The 15,517-nt window shown below is 41.7% G+C and overlaps 2 protein-coding genes across 12 annotated transcripts in view; one reads left to right on the top strand and one right to left on the bottom strand.

The window, feature by feature from the left end:
• SCLT1 (sodium channel and clathrin linker 1) overlaps nt 1–2,996 on the top strand; it is a 47,258-nt gene extending 44,262 nt beyond the window's left edge. For all 4 annotated transcript variants that reach the window (XM_049814706.1, XM_049814705.1, XM_049814708.1 and 1 more), the window contains one exon: nt 1,254–2,996. In XM_049814706.1, coding sequence (XP_049670663.1) covers nt 1,254–1,316 — 63 coding nt within the window. In that variant the 3' untranslated portion in view covers nt 1,317–2,996. The remainder of the gene's footprint in view (nt 1–1,253) is intronic.
• Nucleotides 2,997–6,417: 3,421 nt separating this feature from the next.
• Nucleotides 6,418–15,517, bottom strand: part of JADE1 (jade family PHD finger 1) — a 56,005-nt gene continuing 46,905 nt past the window's right edge. For 7 of the 8 annotated variants that reach the window (XM_049814702.1, XM_049814700.1, XM_049814698.1 and 4 more), the window contains 3 exons: nt 11,695–12,225; nt 9,347–9,464; nt 6,418–8,423 (listed from right to left, as the gene is read on the bottom strand). In XM_049814702.1, coding sequence (XP_049670659.1) covers nt 7,522–8,423; nt 9,347–9,464; nt 11,695–12,225 — 1,551 coding nt within the window. In that variant the 3' untranslated portion in view covers nt 6,418–7,521. Of the gene's footprint in view, nt 8,424–9,346; nt 9,465–11,689; nt 12,226–15,517 lie in introns of all 8 variants that reach the window. The other variant, XR_007507747.1, reaches the window with a different exon arrangement.

The following is a 15,517-nucleotide window of genomic DNA, read 5'->3' as shown; positions in this document are numbered from 1 at the left end:
TTGGTTGATCTAAATTGTCCAATTAGGACAAAGGGCATTTTTTTCCCAACAGCAGTGAATAAAGGGGCATAGCTGCCAAGCTGTCGTAACCTAAGCCCCGTTTCCTGGCTGTAAACGCTCTCTGTCATGACGAGGTCTACCCAACCAGTGAAGGTTTGCTCTGAAAAAGTGGTTTGGGTTTTTTTACCTCCCGTTTCTTCTATGGATCTGTTCAGCAGCTCTAATACTTCTGAGGTGCTATCTTCCCTTAAAAAAAATGGTCACAGCACCTTTCAAGGGAGTAGTCCTGGCCTCAGTGCCCATATAGGAAGAGGTCTTGCTGTTGCTGAAAACTTCAATAATTAACTGTTCCTCACCAGTTGCCCTCTGAAAGGTAACAAAGAGACTTGCTAAGATGTCCAGCAGCTAAATTGCTGTCCAGACCTTATTGCCGGTCTTCAGAACTGCCTTGCCATCTTCAGGCTTGGAAGAGGTTAGTGCTGCCAGCTGTCGAGCATGGCTTCTTTGTAGTGACTTAAGAACTTCGTGCCAAGCCCCTTCATCTCCCTGCCCACCCCCCCACCCCCACCCCCCAAAAGACATGCCAGCCCTGTTCCCACTAAAGGCTGGAAAAAGCAGTCTCCAGGAGTACTGCTGCAAGAACGTCCGCTCTTCTGAATCTGAAGAAACAAGGTGTTCATTCTCTTCTAGCTCTCAGAAGACTGAATGTTTGTGCACGCTTCCTCAGAATCAGAACGGTAACTCTTCTCTGTATTCTGAACCTGTAGGTTGAGGGCTACTTTCTGACTTGACTTAATTTGTGTACTCTCATTCCATTATCCAGCTTACTTGTAAAATTAAATCCAATACAGGCTAGAGCTGGACTATTAGGGAGTCTAGAAATTACATTTTTCTTGTGATTAGTTCAATGACTATAAATCTTAGCTATTTATTAAATAATAGTAATTCAGGAAGAAACATAAATACAGGGTAATGTTTGCACAGGCTTAAAATGTGTGTAATCTATGTAGATGTCTTTAAAGCGTACTCCTGCCGCCTAGTCTTTCATCATCGTGAATTCTTTGGGATCTGAAACGAGACAAAAGCTGTAGTCATCTATAAAGCACGTTGTGAATTTTACTGTTTACCCCAAATTCCCACTTAGCTATGCTTGTTCCCTCTCCTTCACAACACCTGCCATATTGAAGTTCTGCTGATACTTGGGAGCTTAAAAAACATTCTATAAGAAGCTATCTGCTTGTTTTTAATTACAGCTCAGCCTGATAACTACACAGAATAAAAAAGCTGCTTCCCTGAAGGATCTGGAAAATATTTAAACATGTGAATTGTTCATTCACGCCGTGTTGGCGATAAGAAGATTGCTGGAGAAACTTCATATTGGAGCATTAAAGTCAACTGCATGGCAAGGCTTGTAAAACTTAGATAAACATTTTCTGATTTATTCAGGTAAGAAAGGGGGTGGACGAAGATACTGTATCTGCATGCATAGTAAAGACTGGAAGAAGACTGCAAAAGGATGTAATTAAAGTCCTTTAATGTAGCAGATGAAACAATCTGATACAGTGCTGTGGCATATTGGTCTTTTTTTGGTCTAAACACCAGCTCCAACTACGACAAGATTGTGTACAGGGAACAGATAACATTATAATGAAATTCATGAACAGCTTTGCTCACATACAGTCGATACCTTTAATTTTTCTTTGTAGTGCAGTAACTTGGGAACATTTTGAAGATCTTTTATGAATTGTAGTAAGACACTAATTAAATCATGAATGCCAAATAGTTGCTGGTTTTATAGTAGGCATTACAGCTGCAAAATGCCTCCACTGCCTTCCAGTTTTAAGAATTCGGTTCAGTTTGTTCTGATGCCCCTGGGAAACAGTTAATAAAATGCTGCTGTGGCTACTCATACAGCTCATGTCGAAGGACCGTAATCTTTCTTTGGCTGTGCATTTTCTTCCTGATTGCTGTTTTACAATTGTTCCTTGCTTTCCTGTTGATCTGCTCTCTTGGTTTGTATGTGTCTGGGAATTTCAGTTCTCCATTACTTCAGTTTGCACAAAGCCGGTTAAGTCATCCAGCTGTTATGCATTTTGAACTAGCGTGTTTGAATTCTACAGATGCCACTATGTCAGAATCCTCTTGCGTACATGTTTTTGGTAGCTGAGAAACTTCATACATACCATTCTAAAATTAGAGCTGAACTGTGTTTTCTCTTTCAGCAGATATTATAAACATTGGATAGGTGTTAACTGATTTTGAAGTGCTCCCATCTTGGAGTTGCGTGATGTAGTTTCTTGTCCTTCCTCTTAAATGTGAAGAGTGTAGTTCTAGTTTGTAACTTCTAACTCAGTTGACGGATAATGCTTACCCGGTGCTTGGTGAAAAACTGTTAGTTTGGACTAAGAAGCCCATACGTCTGTCACAGTGGATCTTCACCACATGTGCATTTTAGAGGACAGACCTGGGTTGATCACCACATGGAGAAAGTAAGAGTTTGTGCCACCTCCTGAAAACCTGGCTGTTCAAGTACAGCCTGCAAGATGGATGCAACCTCAAGAAAAATTTCTGCTTACCACAGAGGAAGTTACTATTTTCTACAGTTGTACACACACACAGAGACACACATGCGCACACACACGCACACGTGCTTCTTTACTAGTGCTTTCTCAGTTTGATACATGCCTGTATCCATTATAATCTCTAATTTTGCTAAAAGACTTCAAAGATTTTTTTCAAAGCAACATGGATACATTGTCGAGCAGCTCCAAATGTCTGCTGCAGTGAAACTTTCATCAATCAACTGTGGATGTGATACAGAGGGAGGTAAGTACCAAGCACCTTATTTTAATTTGCATAATGCACATCTGAGATGATGACAGACCACCTGGAAGATTTTCTGTGAGCTATTAATCCCATTCACCCCTTAAAGAGAGGCTCTAGCTGTGAAGTGAAGCCTGGCTGAAAAACGGCAGGTTAACTGTAAGTTTTTGAGGAACAGTATTTGTGGTTTTGTTCCTTGAGGCACAGAAGGGCACCTGCCTGGTTCCCTTTTAGTTATGGGTATATTCATTTCAACTTGTGGTGTGGCTCTTGTGTAGTGGTTACTTGCCAGAATATGAACTGCAGTGATGACAAAAGCACCTAATAGTAAAGTTAAGGGGCAGCAGAGCAATTACGGCAGATGACACAGGAAAGAAAAAGACTTCCCTCCTGTCTGCCTGATACTCTGAGCAGCTAAAAAATGACCAAACACATCTGTCTGAACCACGGAAGGGAACGTGGTCAAGTGAAGCTCGTCATCTTGCCACCACCTCCTTTCATTTCTGTTTGGCATCTAGAGGAGGCTGCTGGGGTGTTGCTCACAAGTTGGACTTTCAGAGGAAAGGCACTTCCTGAGGCAATTAAAATTTGAGGCTTGCTGGTTAGGTAAGTTTTGCTCTTTCCCTCACAATGCTAGATTGTTTCATGGAATTGAGCAGCAGGCTTTTCAATCATCTGTCTTGGCTGTTCTACATTTGTTTCTATCTTAAGTTATTTCTTGTCACTCTTCCTTCCGTTGGAAAGTGTTTGTTTCCCCTACCTTCCTTTCCCACCCCAACACCAGTTTTTGAGTGTTTTAAAGACTCCCTAGTGTGATATCAATGCTCCCCATTAAGTAAAACTTTGTTCTTGACAGTCTTTACTTAGGTAAAGTTTTTAGGTAAATAGTTAGTTACTTCCATTCAACAGGTGAGATAGATAAACTGACTACGAAGTTTCATTTTGGGCCTTCCCAAGGGCCCCACACACCTTCTGGCATAGGCTGGATCTTGAAAGATCTATCAGTGCGTATGAGAAACTTTTTCGTAAGTCTACTGCAGTGGTTACCAAGCTGTCCTCAGCTCTGGTCCACTCTTACTCGGTAACCCCAGCCCTGCAGTGCCTGTCAGAAAGGCTGCTGTCAGCAAGATCTACAAAGCAGCTGCAAGAACCTCTTTCAGACTTTTATTCACACCTGGAAGAGCTTGTACTAGTATCTCCTAGGAAGGCCGTCCTTTAATCTTTATTCTTTGAAATATGTTTTTGAGGGGTGCGACTCACAGCTGTCCGCAACGGGAATGCATGTGATACAAGTACAAAATCTGAGAAACAGTATTTACCCATAGCTGTTTTTCAAGCTGTATTGCTAAACATATGCCTTCACAACCTTGTCCTGTTCCTGCTCTGCTCCAAGTCTGTTCCATGTGTCCGTATCTTGAGTTTCGAGGAAGCAAGAGGAAAGGACCTACTCTGCCCTTCATGCCTTGTGTCCTAGAGATCCTGCTAGAGCAGCAAATGTTCTCTGTCAGCATTGCTTGACTATAGGCAGTTTGTAGTGTGAATGTACATTCAGTGGTCTTGTCTTGAAGATCCACAGGTAAGAACCTCATGTTCTTTTTCCAGTGGAACACGTGTATGAAGATTATGGACTTTGGAAGGACATCATATACCAACAAATGTAAACTATTTGAGGTAAGCAACATATCTTTGAGGATCTCAAGGAAAAAAGCATACAATTTTCTGTTGATGGGATAGGCACAGCTGTCAGTAACAAGACCCTATACTATTCCTAACCAAAAAAAAACCCCCACAAAACCAAAACACATCTTTCTCTTGCAGCCACAGTGTGCATTTTGTAATAATCCAAATTAAATGCTTATTTTAACCATGAAAGTTGTTCGGATCATTGCAGTGAAGTGTTTAAAAACCCAAAGTAACTACTGCAAATTCTAAAACACTGCTGGCAAGGAAACTGCAAAAATGTACAGCATTTATTCACATACAGACAAAAAGGCACAATTCTACTGAATATCTTAACAAAAAATACAGCTGTCTTCAACTAGGTCTTTATAAATACTTCAGAAAAGGGAGAAAATAAATACAGGATAGGGCCATGTAATATAAAATAGTCATCTCTACATATACTTTTTATTTCTATCTGTTTGTCTTCATGCACCTTTTTTAATTAATTTCAGCTGAATGGACACCAAAGCTAGGCACATAGTGAAAAATCTTCTGTACAAGGTTTTACAAATGTAATGACAATTTTCTCAAATTTCTGAAATTAAGATTTATACACAACACGTATAACCCTTCATTTAGCTTTGTGTGAGTTTATAAACTAACAAATGGCATTCCAGGCAACTTTACAGAAGTTCAACTAGCCTACAGTTTGACAGAATACACCAATCATAATCAAAGATCTCTTGGTCAGTCTGCACAAGGAAAGGTAACGCTTAAAAACAGAAATTCAGCAAATGGTTCTATCCCAATAAAATACAGGGCTGGGTTTGTATTGTCACTGCTGTACTCAGAACACCTCTTCTGCTGAGCGCTAAGCATGGGAGATGAAACTAACCTACAGAGCTGGTCACACTGCGGTCGTCTTACAGCTTTTTTGGTTTTGGTTCAGCCTAACTTGAAACATTAGAAAGCTTATTAACCTAAATGTCGGGGAGCAAAACAGATAAGGCATTAATTCTGCACAACATTAGCATTCATAATAGTGCAAAATAACAAGGTACCTCTTTCAAACTGGTGTGAGGTTAAATGTTTACTTAGAATCCAAATTTAGATTACTCCATCTATGGCTTGACAAACAATTCCCTATACGGTCATGAGTTGCTTACAGAAAAGTAACAGTGCCTGTCTGGAATTGGGATGTTGAGTAGAACTTACGTGCATTTACCTTTTGTCTGTCTGTTGTTGTTTAATCAAATAAGTACTTATTCTTTTAACACATCCCAAGAGCGACTACCTTATTTCAGATTCACCAGTTTGACTGAATTTCACCTCTGTAAGTCATGAAGTTAATCTAACATCTTAGGGCCAGCAATGTTTTTTTAGAGGTATGCTATCTTAAGCAAAATTCCCCTTCCTCAAAAGGTTAAGACTTCTGAGTTTTAAAACAAAGGATAGGGATGCACTCTGTTGAAATATTTAATTAAGTGATAACTTGCATAGCAAGATAGGGTGTTAATAAGCGTGCTCTCTTTTTTTTTTTTTTTTTTTTTGTGATTGAATCATCTGGAAGACTCAGTTATGGCAGAGTTCTACTGTGTTTTAAATGTTCCCTGCTCAAGAGGCAAGGGTCTAACATTAAGAAGTGAGCGGATGTGATAACAGCAGGCTAGGATTAGAAAAGGGCGGGGGGCAAGGGATGGGGGTGTTGCAGGGAAGGGGGTTCTTTATGCCTATCTTTCTGTAACACGTTGCTGCTGAAACTTTTTCACCAGTACATACCTGACATATCTATGCAGAATTCCAAAATTTACAGGTTCCTAATGCTCCACTGTTATATGTGCACTCTACTCGGTACAAAACAGTATCCTAATGATCTGCTAATATTATTGCTCACAGCTTACTAGTTATTGCCATTTGCAATTATTTAAAAAAAAAAAAAGTACACTATCAGAATATGAGTTCCCTCTTCCATCAAATCTAGTCCAGAATAGAATGAAATATTTTTTCTTCTTTTGACTGTTAAGAGCTAATCACAATTTATTGCCTCTCCATTTTACTCTGTTTAAAAATATATATTCATGTCTACTTTAAAGCAACCCTTTAGTGTTATAAGCGCGGCTTTCCCAGTTCATACCATTAGTGCATATGTGGTGGGCTTTGGGAAATTCTACCGACTAGTGCCTTAGAAATTATTTTTTCTTGAATTGTCATCAGACTCCCAGAGGCAGGTGACTGACTCAACAGTGAAGGGTTACTCCACGGGCTGCTGCAACCCACAAACCTGTGCCCTTTCTCAGACCTTGCTCAGTCTAAGTCTTTCCAAGCTGCTGTTGCACTGCAAGGCAGCTGCAGCCCTGACCTGTCCCTTCCTCCTCCTCCAGTATAACATCATGGTTCAAACTGGTCATCTCATAAGCGTCTTGACATGTAAACTCTGGAGCTTATGGAGGGTTTTGAGCGGCCATCTATGCTTAAACCAAACGCAAGAGAAAACACTCTGCCAAGAGGGGAAAAAGACCTACCACCATCCAAGGAAAGTGACCATTTGTAATGGGGTTTAGCAGTGCAGTATGGTTAAACAACCACCTTCCATTCAATACACACTAGTTAAATTAAGAGCTTGTGCTTTTCCAGAAGGCCGGGGAAAGCAGTAAGCTTCTTAGCTACAAGGGATGAATGCAGCCTACTTCCCCCTACCCACCCTAGCCCCTTCTAAAAGGTTTTCAGGAGTTATTTTAGTGTTCATCACAAATCCTATTATAGTAGTGATGTCATTTCTCTGCTTACTCAGGAAAGTTGCAAATAAAGGAGATTCAAACTTCTCACAAAATGGGGGGGGGGGAAGGGGGGAGCAAAAAAAACAGCTTTAAGTGCATGTAAACATGTTTATACAGCTCAGGAATAATGGGTTATCGATTTGTCAATCTGTAGCCACGTCTAAGAACTCTCCTCTCTCACACCAATAAATAATGTGGAGTTGGCTTGTAGGCAGTGACTCTACTGACCACAGTGCTGACACCATGTCCCTGTGTCCAGTCAGGATGCCAGGATGCTTCGCCTAATAATGTCCGTCCTTCTGCTGATAGTGCTGTTTGGACTGAGCCTCTGCTGCCTGCACTTTTTTTCAGCCACTTCAGTCTCTGAGTCGCTCATTTCGACATCGGGGATGTACCCATCATTCTCACTGTCAGGCTTTAGCTTGCTTTTTGGCCTGTCCTTCGGTGAAACTCTGCCCACGCCCAGGTAGGGGTAGCTGGAGTTCTGGCGGCAGGTCTCCTCCGGGCTCTCGCCCTGCTGTTGCCTCTCCCCCTTCTTTGGAATTCGGAATCCGCCCCAGTTTTTCACTGGGCTCGTGGGCGTTGTAGGCACTTTAACTACTGTCTGAGTAGAGTTTACTTTGACAAGCCCCCCGTTGCATTTAGGCACTATATCCCTCCGCGTGCCAGGTGCTGACCTACCACTGGAGTGGTTCACAGCCCTTTTATTTTCTGATTGCCTCTGAGAGAGTTCTGTGGGTCTCAGTGGTTTGTGGTTGTGTTTAGAAGTCTTTTCCTTTAGCTCTGCCTTGATCACCTCGCACTGGGGACGATTGTCTCTTCTTTTTCTGTGGTCTGGTATAACTATGCCATTTTTCTGCTGTGTTGATATAAGCCGCGTTTCTGCAAAGGTCTTGTCAAAATTTAAAAAGCTACCTGGAGCTGCACCACCTTCCCTTTGGCTGGGCTGCCGCAGCATGGGTTTGCTGTCGTTCCCAGAGCTGTTTCTTACGCTGTCTCTCTTGTGTGTTTTTTTCAAAGAGTGGCTTAGAGATGTGCCCATTTGTTTCCTGAAGAATGCCGAATGCCATTTCAAATCCTCTATCTTGGGGGCATTGGGGCCTAAAGATGGACTATTGAACAACACTGTGTTTTCCATTGAGGAGAATGAGGAAGGCACACCTAAATGGAAACAAATTAAGTCAAAGTCAAGCAATTCCGTGTCTGGGTAAATAACCGCTTTTGCATGTACCTATTTGAACTCTGTTCCTCACACCTGATGTTCTTCAGCATAGATGGGTATTTGGTTGCTGACCCAGCACCTTTACGTCACGATTATGTGGCTATGTCATAGTTTGACAACATTAACTGCTGGTGTAGTTTACTTTCCCGTAGCTGTGCTGCAGCTAACTGCACTTGTAGCAAACAGAAATCCTAGCACTACTCTATCCTCTAGGACAGAGAGACTCCTCAGAAGAGGGGGAGGAAAAGCAATCAGCAAGTGGAGCTGATTGATTGATTCTGTCTGAAATATGGTTTATTAGTTACTGAATACTTTAAGGATAATCTAGTTAATGCAGTAACTGTGAAGGTATTCATCTTCCTGAGAAAAGACTACTGTCAATGAGATTAGGCAGAAAAAAAGCGGTGTTGTAAAACCACAGCGCTACCTTTTCAAAATTCGTTTCTTTAAACTGCCATCTATGATGCAAAGAAGCACATACTAAACACTAATGCAGCGGCACTAATAAACTACAGACTTACTAGGTACCATATGGCACTTGAATGTAAGTCATGGTCTCTCTGTCATACGTGGTCATTAAAGAATCACACCAGAAAGGCTCTGAAGCAGCAAGCCATTCAGTGCCCCACAGCTAAGAACACAGACTTCGCAGTTTCTATAGCAATGTGCCCCCCATTAGAGCTACACAGATTCTCATTTTTTTTCTTCCAATCTGCTGATGCATGGTGGACTACACAAGATTTTAATGAGAATAAACGAGGTCCTGTTTGTCCTTCAAAATTAGCCATTAGCCTGTAACCAAACCTTTCAATGCTTCTACCTCCTGTGGTCTTACATGAAAAAGGTTAACACTGAAGCATACCTGAAACTCTTTCTTGTTCCAGCTGCTTTGCGTAGATATTAAATATCTGCTCTTGAACTTTGCAAACAGATCTCTTGATTTTTTCCCTTCGGGTCACCATGTAAGTGAGATTACGCACCTAAAAGACATCAAATTGATGAGTTTTACAGGAATTATTTTTCTGTGATGTTGTCAGTCTGTGCTTTGAATTAATTCAGTTTAAGTACTATACACCATTTAAACAAGTTAGTAATGTATTTAAATTTAACCTTCTTCAACACACTTCTTAGAAAAGAGTCTTAAATACCATTTAACTGACAGATTATTCCATCAGATTTGGGAGAGCCACAGCACAGAAGTAACTTCCGTGAACACCTCAATCCTGTACATACTGACAGGAACTCTAAGAAATGCTGGAAATGCTTAAATTGACTCAGTATTAAATAGCCTAGCACCAGTTGCTTATTATTGTTTGAGACACAACACAGAATTATACTTAATTAATAGCATGAAAATGTGGAGAACTATTCAACAGTACCGGTCTTCGTGATGACCCTGCCATTGCAGTATGATTGATCAAAATGAAGGCAGGCCAGTCTCTTCATGCCATAGCACAACAGAGGTAGCGAGGACTGGAAACAGTAACAAACTGATTGTTTGACTATCTCCAGGGGTTTTTTTTTTAGAAGAAAGCTACATTTCTGCCCTTAAAATGTCACTGGCAACTCTAGACAGCTGTGTAAGTTTCACAGCCTCCACTCTAGTAGAGCTCAGCAGTTATTTCTTTCCGAGGCGAGGGAATCGCAGGGAAGTATATGTGGGTGTTCCCAAGGCTCCTCTCCCAGTTCAGTGTAGCTGCATACAGCCTGGTGCCCTGTGGATTACAACCTTGGCAGCTGATCTCACCACCAGTGTAAGGAGGAGACATTTAACAAGCATGACTGGTTTTGCTAAGGTCCTGCTCTATTGAAGGCTTCTAGTCCCAGGACAGCCAGTACTTTTACTTAACTGTCGTTACTCTGTGGATGTGAATGAGAAGGGATCTGTCTAGCCCGGTACCTGCCCTGATACAGTCCACGGTCTTTTGTTCTTCGCCTTGTCTGATCCAAGCTGCACACACAATGGATACATCATGTCCACAGAAGTACCTGTTTCATTAGGTGAACTGGATAACACTATTTCAAAGTCTGTGTCTAGATGGATGATACTGCCACTAATGTCAAGTCATAAAGAAGTCTACCCGACTTTATCTTGACAAGGAGAAAAAAACGTAGGCCCCATTTTTTAATTTTTTTTTCATCCAAGTTATCTTGGATGTACAATCAGTGGGAACAACGGAGTAGTAAAGCATTAAAAATATTACTAGAATGATGTATCCTGTTTTGACATCACACTTAAAAATGGAAAGGATACCTACAAAATAATGTAAGATCCAGAGAACACAGTGACAAACTCAACTTATTTAGCTGATCACAGAGAAGATCAGAAGAAATCTTGAGCAGACGGAGGAGAAATGAAAGATACTAGGTAGCAGCTACCAAAGGATGCAGTAGATGCCTGAGCACCTGCTGTGCTGATTTGAAGACTAGATAGCATTCTGGAAGAAAGGCTCTAGTTCTCCCAAAGGTTACTGACACTGAGGTAGGACCTCTTGAGCCAGGTTCTGTACGTGGCCTGTAAGAGCCATATGCTGTATGGATGTAACAAACTAAAATAATTTCAGTACTCTTTCTCACTCTATCTTATCTTAAATTCTACTAGTTAACCCCTAAAAAAACCAGAAAGGAAGGAATTTGGGTCCTTGCAGGATCAGACGTACTTAAAACACCAAACTGATTCTACAGAACTGTTCTTTAAACATTCAGAACCTGAGTGGAACATCATATGCCTCCTAAACTTACTACAGAGACAGTCCAGTGAAATGTCCTCCTACTATGCTGTGTCAATGAGAAACAGATCTGCTGCAGAGCAAAGTAAGCTCCATAATCTTTTCCTTCTTGTGCACCAGGAAAGGAGCAGAGAAAGCCCTTAAAGGCTAAAAAAGCTCCAGCCAGGGGTTGCAGTACAGTCCACATCCATCAGTGTTAATCAGTAAAAAAGCGTAAGCAGAAATACAACAATCCAGTTATAAGGAGAGTGGATACTACAAGCCAAGACCTGCTGGCCCTGTGAACTAAACCTCTACTTGAAGAGGGTAATTGGTGTGCTCTGTAGAAGTTTAGTGTTAACCGTCTTTTCCGACAATAACAATGCTAAGATGCGGCACGGAGTGCCTGCACACGAGGGCAGTAACTGAGAGCGTCGTTTGGAAAGGTGACTAATGAAAGCTAGCGCACCTCGCACAGGTGCGGGGCAGCACAGTGCCTTACCCGCTCCAGATCCTGCCGGAGGTGTGTGAAGAGCTGCAGTCTTCTGAACAGAACATCCTGTTCCCGTTTAGCCAGATTGTCCTCTTCATCCTTCTTTGGGGTAATCAAAGGCTTATTGAAGTTGGCTTTTCTCTTAAGCTTCCAGTACTGGTAAAGGAATCCCACCGGCTCCTCAGGCAGCCGCAGCGCTTTAGCCACTTCCAAAGATTCAACAAACGTATAGAACTCATCCTCCAGCTGCTGGAGCTTCTGCTTGCGGAGGCTGACCCTGTGGGCCTCCTCCTGGTTTTGATCCATGCTGTGGAAAGGATCGATGTGGGCAGGAAGAGAGCTGTCCTGAATCCCATTCCCATTCTCCTGACCTGGGCTTTCACTGAAAGTCTCATCATCCGTTTTCTTGGTGGAGCTGTGCTTGGGACAGTAAGACTTAAATTTCACCTCATCGTTCTCTGCCAGTATGGTCTTCATCTCCAAGCCACGGTCAAATGCACAGGTGACGTGAAAGGCTGTTCTGCAGTTCTTCACTGAACACTACAGAAATTAAATTAAAATTAATCGAATATAAATTTAAGAAGCCACACTACCTAAAACTGTTCAAGCAGCCAGGACTGCTTTGGAAGAACAACCCTGTTATGGCGCTCTGCTTCTAAGCTGCATGTACTTTCCTGCTCTCTTTTAATTAGGTTTACAATTTAGTGCTTTCAGGCCAGGCAATGATCAAGTGGCCCAGTGGGGCAGGAATGGTTAACCCCTCCCTAGTCCAATCACGCTATTCAATAACTAGCAAATCCACAAGAGGAGCGTTCTTACCGTCTCCGGAGCCACTCACATAAGGCAGTGATACACAAAGGAAAACGTTCCCCCTTTTGACTGTGCCAGCATGAGAGAGAGGGAAAAACATCTCGGCGGCTCCAGGCCAGTCTGGTACTTTTAATTAAAAGTCTTTCCCAACACCTGGACCCCGTGCTACCAAAAAGGCCTCCACCAAAGGGAATTTTTTTTTTTTCCTGTTACCCCTATTTTATAATGTGAAATATTAAGTCACTGTCAGTCACTACTTCACTGACTACAGCCTTCACCTGGGGGATGAGGAGAACAGGAAATTCAATTTTTTGTCATCTTTCTTCCCTCCCAGCGAACCCAGCCATCATGGAGTGACAGGCACTAGTTCAACTGATTTAGCACTTCATTTCAATTACATGTAACTTTCTCTTGCAAAATGCTGTCATAGCTATTGCCAGCCGCAAACTGAAAGGTTTACATATATGTATGTATGTACACGCACACACGCATATATATGCTTTTGTGTCAACTTGCACCTCTGCCTCCAGTGAAAAGATGTTAAAAGTGGAAATGAACATTAACTAGGAGGAAACAAAACTGTGCTTAACACAAGTCATCTAACCTTAAAGAGAAACGCATTGCACTAGGATGTTTGTACAGTACTGTGTAAAGAAGCCAAATCTCTTTTCTCCTCCAGGTTTTCCTGCTCAGGTTGACTCGGCAGCCAGATGGCATATAAAGGTACAACAGAGTTTAAACTGCCAAAGTTTCAAATGAACATTCTTTAGTAAAATCAACATATAAAAGGAATTAAAAAATACCAAAGCATCTTTTGCCCTTTCCACTCTTACTAGCAAACACGGCAAAAGCAGCCCAACTGGAACACCAAACAGTACAGAAGAGTACTTTAAGCCATGGTTTCCAGGCTGCTATTGTCTAGAACAATCAGCTTGTAGCATGGCTAATATTTTCTTGGGAGAAGAGGGGAAAGCCTGCCTCATTGGAAGGAAATCTGCTGAACCTGGGAGAATATGCACTCTCATTTTTCCCAGCTTACTGCAGCTGCTCTCTGCCCAGCCTAACACATACTTCCAGCTGCTGGCTTTTCTAATTGTTGTGCTCATCTCATAACATCTCTGGAGGATCAATCTCTCTCAGTTCATCCAGTTAACGCTACTTCCTTTCTATTGCAGTGGCTTTGTGTAATGTTGTTCTCTGCTGTATGAAATTTCACAACACCAATCTATGTATTTCTCACTGCTAGCTTTAATGATACTGAGATTTATACAACTCCTATAACATGTCAGGCAAAACTGTAATTTGTTTGCCTCTGCCCCATAATTTCAAATGTAGAACAGTCTGAAGTGGTAGCCATCGTGCCTGCATGTCATCCTGTGTCGTCACTGGAGAGGTGGTATCAGAAGAAATATGGAAGGACACTCCCCTGCACACCAACATACATAAATACTCAAGTGTTCAACTTAACTTAAACTACTGTAAGTTAGCCCTCAGAACACGTCTGGAGAACGGACAAAACAGTTTCAACTATGCAATAGTGGCCAAGAGGAAGGGGACAGCTCTGCAAGGAGGTATTACGATTGCAAATTTATATGCTGTGGACAGATTTATTTTCTCTACTTAACATTGACTATTTTATACATCCCTTAAATGGAAACGGACTGATAGGTTTCACTGGAACTACTGCTGCATTGCTGTTTTACAACTTTTTCTGGCAACCTCATCAAATGACTCAGAGCAGAGGAAAAAAGGAAATGGATAAAACCTAAGTTTAAAAAAGTGCAGGACTTTAGAAATTTCTGTGTCTTACCATCATGGATCCTGTAACATTAGCCTAGCCACAAAATAGAAAGAGCTTTACTTCTTCGGACTCCTTACGAGACAGTAATATCTCCCTATCTGTCACAGGGAGCCTTCTGAGGATCATTTTGCTGAAGTATATGAAGCACACCTTGAAGGTGAAGAACATTACCACAACACTAAGCTATACTTTATTGTCTTTTTCTACACAATCACAACACAACTCCGAGTGGGTCACCTGTCCTTACTCTCATCATTTCTTCTCAAGTAAGCTAGACCAAAGTCTTGTCTCGTGTCTCAGGAAACCAAGTAATCTCCTCTTTCAAAAATCTGGGTCTTGGTAAGGGGTTTTCTCAATCTCTCTAGATTTTAAAAATGTTCCTAAAATTATTATTTAACATTTCTGAGTGATTTTCCACTGTAAAGGATCTGCAAGTGCTTTACAGCTAGCAACCCAATATAAATATGCAGGTGAAACCACACTGCCCAGTCTGAAACGCTCTGGTGCAGATCAATTCAGTTATTTAATGGTGACAATTCACAGGCTACGGTGAGGAAGGCTGAATCCAAATCCAACTGAAACTGCAGAGAGAATTTCCGAAGTATGCAATGAGACAAACTGGCACTGGCCCAAGAATGTGAGTTGTTGGTATGAAACAAATGGCTTCATTGTGCTGGCTTTATAGTTTAATTATTTATTGCATACGGAAATCATTCTTTCTGGAACTAGGAGGACTAGACATGCGTTTTGATTCTGCCCCGGCTTGCTCTTCTGGGCAGTCATCATCACTGAGCTCAAGTGAGCACCAGAAGTCAGAACAGTAACGTGGCACTGCTGCTACAGCAATGTGAACTGGGCAACTCACACCCAGGAGTTTTTTTTCTCCTTCGAAAGACTACGAGCTCCAGAATCTACCTACAATCAACAGAGGAAATGGGGCTCATTTCTTCAGCTTGTGGCTTGCTTGAATCTCAGGGCAGACCAGTCAAACAATCTTTCTTTCCTACTGCTCAAAAAGCCTAATATTAAATGACCAGATATGCTCCTCAGCAACTTAAAAGCTGGACCAACAATAAAACAGTTGAAGAAAAAATAGTTACAGCCAAAACAGTCCAATGTTAAGCGGTAGCCAAAATTAGAAATTCAAAGCTACAACTAGCTGTATCATCAAAGTGAAGTTGTTCGCTTCCACTGACTTCCCTGAGAGCTCGGCATGCTCAG

The sequence above is a fragment of the Accipiter gentilis genome, chromosome 12, assembly GCF_929443795.1.
Source record: "Accipiter gentilis chromosome 12, bAccGen1.1, whole genome shotgun sequence".
Lineage (NCBI taxonomy): Eukaryota > Metazoa > Chordata > Aves > Accipitriformes > Accipitridae > Astur > Astur gentilis.
Note: the sequence above shows the minus strand (reverse complement) of the source record. Positions and strands in the feature narration are given on the sequence as shown.